General features: G+C 38.1%; 1 protein-coding gene across 2 annotated transcripts in view; it reads left to right on the top strand.

Annotated features, from left to right (window-relative positions):
- The window catches only part of septin9b (septin 9b), a 23,782-nt gene extending 15,947 nt beyond the window's left edge, over positions 1 to 7,835 (top strand). For both annotated transcript variants that reach the window (XM_060869072.1, XM_060869073.1), the window contains 9 exons: positions 3,080 to 3,244; positions 4,175 to 4,303; positions 4,654 to 4,735; positions 4,850 to 4,987; positions 5,458 to 5,575; positions 5,722 to 5,817; positions 5,941 to 6,037; positions 6,354 to 6,405; positions 6,508 to 7,835. In XM_060869072.1, coding sequence (XP_060725055.1) covers positions 3,080 to 3,244; positions 4,175 to 4,303; positions 4,654 to 4,735; positions 4,850 to 4,987; positions 5,458 to 5,575; positions 5,722 to 5,817; positions 5,941 to 6,037; positions 6,354 to 6,405; positions 6,508 to 6,646 — 1,016 coding nt within the window. In that variant the 3' untranslated portion in view covers positions 6,647 to 7,835. The remainder of the gene's footprint in view (positions 1 to 3,079; positions 3,245 to 4,174; positions 4,304 to 4,653; positions 4,736 to 4,849; positions 4,988 to 5,457; positions 5,576 to 5,721; positions 5,818 to 5,940; positions 6,038 to 6,353; positions 6,406 to 6,507) is intronic.
- The last annotated feature ends 718 nt before the right edge of the window (positions 7,836 to 8,553 follow it).

The raw sequence follows: 8,553 nt of genomic DNA, 5'->3' as shown, positions 1-8,553 counted from the left end.
TTTGGAAAATTAGGAGCTGACAGATGAAGTGGTTTAGTGACATTCCTTCTCTTGTCGTTCTCCTCAATCCTTACATCAACCCATCTGTGTCCTAAAGTGAGATTACTAACATAATTTAATTGAAATTCTGTTTACTGTAGAAAAAAGATTAATATAAATATTCATGATTATGCAAATTAGGACCCTGTTGTGTGTCAACATTAACTTCAATGAGTCATGTTTCAGCCTTACTGTGACCAACGCCATCCAGGGATCACTAACGTCTGAAGAGTTCCTATCTAACTTACTGTAGCAGACTTGCGATGGCTGAGGTACTAAATCATCATTTGGTGATAATTTGCATTATTTTGTGACATCACAATCTGAGCAAGCCCCACCCCTGATCCTAAACTATAAATAAAATATTTCAGAATTTAAAATATATAGAATAAAAAAAACAGCAGCAAAGGGAGGTTTAAACATGTTAAATGTCATTATTTAGACAATAAAGGCTGTATATATTGAGTTATTTTTAGAGGACAGTAAATCTATACCACAAACCGCTGCACATTGGCTACTCTAAAATATATCCAATTTTTATTTCCATAGTTTTGTCCCTTGAGAACATATAATAAAAACGAACATATAATAAACTGGTTGCTGAGATGTGAGGTGTGTACTCACTTTTGTGAGATACTGTAAATAAGTAGCGTGAGGAGAAACGTTTAATCAGGTGATCATCTCCATCCTGCTCCACTTCCTGTCTACTTTGCTGAAAAGTTTTCTCTCATTCAGAGCCTCATATATCAACTCGGTGAAAATGCACTCAGTAAAACCACTTCCTCTTCCCTGTGTGTGTGTGTGTGTGTGTGAGTGTGTGTGTGTGTGAGTGAGTGTGTGTGTGTGAGTGTGTGTGAGTGTGTGTGTGTGTGAGTGTGTGTGTTTCTCTGAACTGAAACAGTACCAGCAAAACACGCATGAATCTGTTTTCACTCTGTTTCACTCTGTGTGTGTGTGTGTGTGTGTGTGTGTGTGTGTGTGTGCGAAGTGTGTGTGTGTGTGCGAAGTGTGTGTTCAGAAGTTTGGGATGCTTTTCAAAGTCTGTTGACATTTGAGATTTTGTGTGTTTGTGTGTGTTCTAGTGGTGTTTGTGATGCCCTTGGTATGCACTGAGGAGTGTATGTGTGTGTGTGTGTGTGTGAGAGAGAGACGCAGAGAGAGAGAGAGAGGTTTTAGATTCTTGTAGAATGCATTGTGGTTTCATGATGTGTGTGTGTGTGTGAGATATGTGTGTTTGAGGTGTGTGTGTGAGGTGTGTGTGAGGTATGTGTGTGAGGTGTGTGTGTGTGTATTTGCATTAAAACCGATTTAACGGTCTGAGTCTGAATCAGCTCTTTGAGTTACACAATCAGCTCGTCTGTGGTGTGTGTGTGAGAGAGCAGATGGCCACAGCAGGTGTGTGTGTGTGTGTGTGTGTGTGTGTGTGTGTGTGTGCCACACTGCTCAGTGACAGTTGCTTTCAGTGTTTCAGTCTTAATCACACTCTCTGATTTCTCTCTTCACACACAATGATTTTAAATAACAAATATTCATCGTTATTTGATATAATTACCAGGAAATCTGTACACTAATTTCTTCATAAAATTCCTGTTTAATTAATGACGAAAGAGAAAAACTAAAGTTGCAGATTATCAAGATAAATATTCAGATTTTAGCTGCAGAAATGCTAGCAGAGCTTGCTAAGTTATTCAAGCGATTATGAATAAACTGCTTTTTGTATAAACATTTGATACACGCTAACATGAAAGTCTTAACCTGACAGTCGGCTCACAGTTTTACCCTTTATTGCTAATAAAGGCACATGCTATTCAGATATATTAAAACAGTTAGCTATTAGCTAATAAGTGTTACTAGAGGAAGGACTGAATTCAGTTAAAGATTAATTAAGTTAAGGGCTAATTGTAAGTTAGCACTATGCTAGATACAACACTAACAAGAAATGTGAGCACAGTTATGTCATTTCACATGCTAGTAAAAATTAGTTACGTGGAATAAGGGTGTATTAGCATTTCTGGGCAATCAGTAATTGTATAAACTAATAAAAGCGAATTGTAGATTTAGAACTATATAATGAGGCACTTAGCATCAAGCTGCAGCTTTGTATATGATATGTACTTTTATCATACTAGTAATCATGCTAAACACAGTTTTAATGTTTTTTATTAGTATTAAATGCTAATAAGTAATACTCGAGAGGCTGAGTTGTTGCTATGCTAATAATATGACCCTTAGCATTGTGCTAAGCAGTATTTTGGTTAATAAGTGATTAACATGCTAGTGAGAAATGTTAGTTATTGAAGTGTTATGGTTATATCTGTTAGCATATTAGCATTTGTGTTAAACATGCTAATGTGACTCCTGATTACCAGTAAAAGGTCTGAGGTGGTGTGATGTTTTTAACTTGTTTTCACTTTTTTATTCACTTTTAGATTTCACATCACACTGTATTTGTGTCAGAAATTTCAGCATTTAAATGAAATAGAATTTTATATATGGTTTATGAAAGAATAATAATCTGAACATATTTTGGTAGAATAAGGAGTTAAACAGTTGGAGTTTTGTGTTTTTATTTAGAAGTTGCAAGTAAAAACAGGTTGTGACACTCGGGGTGAAATTCCCAGCGTGTTTTTATCTGTTCTAAATTTATGTAGTGCGTTGATACAAATTGCACTTCACTTTATAATTAATCAGCTGTGTTTGTACACGTCTGTCAACTGGGCTCCTGTTACACGTCTCTCTCTCTCTCTCTCTCTCTCTCTCTCTCTCTCTCTCTCTAAAGTGGCTTTGATTGTTTAACCCAATAACATTATGCTAAATACGTAATGCTAAACACAGAATCTGGTCTGGTTCAGTTTTTTTGTGTTAGTGAGACTCATTACAGTCTTGAACAAATGCTGTAATTAACACAAAACTAAGCGGCTAACATGTGAAAAGTTAGCGATGAAGCTAGCGTAGTGCTGTAAAGAGTACTGAGGAACTTAAACTGTGGTAAAGATTTCATTTAAACTCAATTTTAAATGTCTGTTTTATCATCTATCAGGATTAGAGCTCAACACCGGTTTCCGCAGCAACATGGCAGATAAAGGGGTGGACAAAGGTGCAGACAAGGGGGTGGAGCTTGGCTACGTGGGCATCGATGCCATTTTGGAGCAGATGAGGAGGAAAGCAATGAAGCAGGGCTTTGAACTCAACATCATGGTAGTGGGTGAGTGACGCGTCAGCTTTGACAGGAGCGCCGGTTTCTATAGCAACAGCTCTATAGTGTCTATAGTATCTATAGTGTCTTCAGTATCTATAGTATCAGCTCTAGAGTTTCTACAGTAATGGATCTATAGTATCTATAGTAATGGCTCTATAGTTTCTATAGTAACAGCTCTATAGTTTCTATAGTAACAGCTCTATAGTTTCTATAGTAAAGGCTTTATAGTTTCTACAGTAATGGATCTATAGTATCTATAGTAATGGCTCTATAGTTTCTATAGTAACAGCTCTATAGTTTCTATAGTAACAGCTCTATAGTTTCTATAGTAAAGGCTTTATAGTTTCTATAGCAACGGCTCTATAGTTTCTATAGTAACGGCTCTATAGTTTCTATAGTAACGGCTCTAGAGTTTCTATAGTAACGGCTCTATAGTTTCTATAGTAACTGCTCAACAGTTTATATAGTAACGGCTTTATAGTTTCGGCTCTATAGTGTCTATAGTAACGGCTCTATAGTTTCTATAGTAACGGCTCTATAGTTTCTATAGTAACGGCTCTATAGTTTCTATGGCTCCTTCACAACACAAACCTATTGATCTGAAGGTTTCTTGAAATAAGAAGTTTCTGTGTGAAGTGTGGAAGAAGGGTCAGAGCTCTATAAGAGCCAGAGGAACATCTACAAGACAGAGGAGTTTCTCAGTAACATGAAAAACTGTGATTGTTATCATGAAGATGAGAATAAAAAGAGGGAACGTCTCATAGAATGTTCCAGAATGTAACAATCAAGGGACAAAAGTTATGTAATCATTGGTGAGTTGTGGTGCTACAAAATGGAAATTCATATAAATATTCAGGCCAACATCCAGTTTTCTAATAATGTGTGTGTGCGTGTGTGTGTGTGTGTGTGTGTGTGTGTGTGTGTGTGTGTGTGCAGGTCAAAGCGGTCTCGGTAAATCCACTCTCATTAACACTCTGTTCAAGTCCAAAGTGAGCCGCAGATCAGTGATGACGAGCAATGAGGAGAGAATTCCTCAAACCATCGAGATCAAATCCATCAGCCATGGTGAAACACACACACACACACACACACACACGTATTCATTAACACCTCCACACACTCAAAATACATCACTCATTTCTTTTTTGGCATCAATAAGTTACACAGGTCTAGCTTTTTGCTCTATATATATTTATATCTACACACACACAAACAAACAAACACACACACACACACATTCTGTGTGTACAGACTGCATGAAAGCTGAAATGCGACCCCTGGTGGCTGTTGTACATATTACATTTGTCATTTTCATTACAGCTATACATACATACAGTTAAACATGTTAATTTATTTGATGTTAACTGCGTGTTTGTGTGTGTGTGTGTGTGTATGTGTGTGTGTGTGTGTGTTAGACATTGAAGAGAAAGGAGTGAGGATGAAGCTGACAGTGATCGACACACCAGGATTTGGAGATCAGATCAACAACGAGAACTGGTACGAGAACTCTCACGTGTGTCTGTGTAGTGGAAAAGTTTCAATGATGTTTCTAAATGTGTGTGTTTGTGTGTGTGTTTGTGTGTGTGTTTGTGTGTGGTTGTGTGTGTGCAGCTGGATGCCGATCATGAAGTTCATTAATGAGCAGTACGAGGCGTTTCTGCAGGAGGAGATCAACATCAGCAGGAAGAAAAAAATTCCAGATACACGTGTTCACTGCTGCATTTACTTCATCCCACCAACAGGACACTGGTACACACACACACACACACACACACAGACACAAAGTAGGCTAATGTGATCACATAATGTGATTTATATTATAGATGGATTTCTAATACAGAAATCAGGAACCATGCTGTAGTTTCAGTAACCTTTTTAGTTCCTGCTCCAGTTTTGGTACTTTTTTGGGGACTAGGAACTCTTTGTGGGTGGAGCTTTTAGTCTGTGTGACAGACGCAGAACAGACGAATCAGACTTGTTTAAGAAAATGGTTAAAAAACAAATAATGTTTACAGCAGTAACACAGTGTTTACAGTAAACAAACAAAACACACAAATACTTTAGAGTTTAATGTGTTCATCAGGATTAACACTAATTACTGAGGGCCTCTATTACAACAGCACAGTGTGTATAAACACAGTAACAAATATGATGTGTGTGTGTGGGTTTGTGTGTGTGTGTGTGTGTGTGTGTGTGTGTGCTCATGTGTGTGGTTCCAGTTTGCGGCCAATCGATATTGAGTTCATGAGACACCTGTGTAAAGTGGTGAATATTGTTCCAGTGATTGCTAAAGCTGACACGCTAACGCTGGAGGAGAGGGACTCCTTTAAAAAGAAGGTAAAATTTACACACACACACACACACACACACACACACACACACACAGAACATTAAGTTTCAATTTTTTTAAGTTCAGGTGTTGCAGGAAGCTCTTTATGGCCCATGCTAAATATGTGTGTGTGTGTGTGTGTGTGTGTGTGTAGATCAGGGAGGATCTTCGAGCCAATGAGATCGAGATTTACCCTCAGACTGAGTTTGATGAGGATTCCGAGGACAGAACGATCAACGAGAAGATCAGGGTGAGTTCTGGAGCAGCACAGGGGTAACATGGAGCCACAGCAAGTACCACTGTATCAGCCACTGAAACTGTGTGTGTGTGTGTGTGTATGTGTGTGTATGTGTGTGTGTGTGTGTTTGTGTAGGACATGATCCCCTTTGCTGTGGTTGGCAGTGATCAGGAGTACCAAGTGAACGGGAAGAGACTTTTGGGTAGAAAAACACGATGGGGCACAGTAGAAGGTAAAGATCACACACACACACACACACACACACACACACACACACACAGGGAGAGATCATGTGAACAGTTAACGTTAATGTTATTGGGTTGGACGTGTTGAATGATGTGAGAGCTGTGTTACAGAGCTGTGAGAGGAATTACACCAACATTCATATATTCATGTGTGTTTGTCTAATTTGTGTGTATTTAGAGAGAGAGAGAGAGAGAGAGAGAGAGAAACAGATGATAGAAAGATAATCAAGTGTGTTGGAACTTGAATATATCTGAATGAGAGTGAGCTCTAAATGTATTGTGTGTGTGTTTGTTGTGTTACAGTGGAGAACATAGTGCACTGTGAGTTTGCTTATCTGCGGGATTTGCTCATCAGGTGAGCCTCGAATACTGACACAGGATAAAAATAACAACAATAAATAAACAAATAAGTAAACAATCAAACAAATAAATAAAAAAAACAATTGTTGTGTCTCAGGACACACATGCAGAATCTGAAGGACATCACCAGCAGTATTCACTACGAGGTGTATCGTGTCCGCCGACTCAACGAGAGCAACACACACACCACACACTCGAACGGAGACACAGACGAAGCGTTCACACATGAGATGTAGACCTCCGTCTGATCTGTCCATCACGCCTGTCCTCCAGATCCAACATGTGGACTGTAGAATTGCTAATACATGTCTGTTAGTGTGTGTGTGTGTGTGTGTGTGTCTGTCTGTGTGTGTGTGTGTGTGTGTGTGTTCAGCTTCATGCTCGTTGCCTAAATGTGATTTTCAGTCTTTTCCCCCAGATGATGTAAAACTTATGATTAACTTATGAAACTTTGATGTAAAAATTTTAAAATTGTGTTATGATGTAACAAGGCTACCTCACTAACGCTAACACACCCTGACTAGCCTGCTAGCTGGTTAACTTGCTCAACATTAGTTTGAAAACCAAAATGAATTAGTGATTTTGATTTTATTTTGAAGCTTGCTAGTCATAGCTGATTGAGATTTTGCCTGCTAGTTAGGAAGTAACAATAGCTAAGATAACTAAGATTACACCAGATGTGAGTTAGCTAAACTAGCCAGCTAGGTACAGGTGTGTTAGTGGATAAAACATGTGTTATTGTGTGTGTTAGCTAGTGAGTGTTAGCATAGCAGCATCATGATGTAATTTTATTCTTGCTCCAGCAGCAGAGGTTTCTTTCTTTAAAGAGATAAGTGGATGTGAGTAGCAACCGGTTGCCATAGTAACTGTTTTGTAAATACATTGATTTCTGTCCTTGTTAGCATTGTTTCCTGTGAGGATTTTACAACACCAAATGAACTGAAACCTTTATTAAATATATTTTTAAATGTATAAAAAAAGAAAACGAAGAGAAAACCCCTGTCATCATGCTAGCTGTGTTATTCATTAGCATGCTAGCTGTGTTATTCATTAGCATGCTAGCTGTGCTATTCATTAGCTTGCTAGCTGTGCTATTCATTAGCATGCTAGCTGTGCTATTCATTAGATTGCTAGCTGTGCTATTCATTAGCATGCTAGCTGTGCTATTCATTAGCATGCTAGCTGTGTTATTCATTAGCATGCTAGCTGACATTTCTGCATATTAATAACGTTTCCTGTCTGCTCCACACACCACTTTATAACATTTTACTTTACACCATGTTTGTATGGTTTGGGAGAAGAACAAGACTGTCTGTAAGGACTTTTTCACTGTGTGTGTGTGTGTGTGTGTGTGTGTGTGTGTGTGTGTGTGTGTGTGTGTGTGTGTATTGATGTAAGCTTAATAAATGTCTCTTGAATCCTGAATGGATCTGTATACATAATTATTATTAAAAAAAAAAAAAACAACAGATTAATGAAATATTTTAGAATTTTGAATGAAATCAACTTCCTTGTTGTTGTTGTTGTTGTTGTTGTTGTTTTGTAGTAAACAGAACTCAGCTATAAATCTGTGTGAATTGTGATTATAAATGATGACCATGTGTTTGCTCCAGCTGTGGCTCCACCCACTGATAATCACACACCTGTAACTGCTCTTAAAGCGTCATTATCGCTCCTCAAACCTCCCCTTCATCACTTCCGTCAAACCGCAAATATAATTATATTATAAACTCTTTTAATTTTGTGCACAAAATCTCTCCATAAGAGAAACGTAACGTCCCAGAGTTCAGCTTTAATACTCATCAGATCTGCTGAGGTTTACAGTGTAAACCTCAACACCAGATACTCAGCGCTGATAACTGATCTCATTACACATTAATACCAATTAACTCACTAATTAACTCACAAATGGACACTAATTGACTCACTAATTAACACACGCTCATTTGACTGTGCTGTTTGTGTATCTTTAGAGTCAGTAATTCTACTGTTAAATCACAGAGGAAATATCACACTGACTGCAATACACTTCACCTCGTTTACACACACACACACACGCACTTTATTGTTAACGTGTGTAATTTTGTCTATAAACCCTGTCCTTATCTGCTGCCTCACTGGAACACTTTCATCTGAAGAGGCA

The sequence above is a fragment of the Tachysurus vachellii genome, chromosome 4 (genome assembly GCF_030014155.1).
Source record: "Tachysurus vachellii isolate PV-2020 chromosome 4, HZAU_Pvac_v1, whole genome shotgun sequence".
Classification (NCBI taxonomy): Eukaryota; Metazoa; Chordata; class Actinopteri; order Siluriformes; family Bagridae; genus Tachysurus; species Tachysurus vachellii.
Note: the sequence above shows the minus strand (reverse complement) of the source record. Positions and strands in the feature narration are given on the sequence as shown.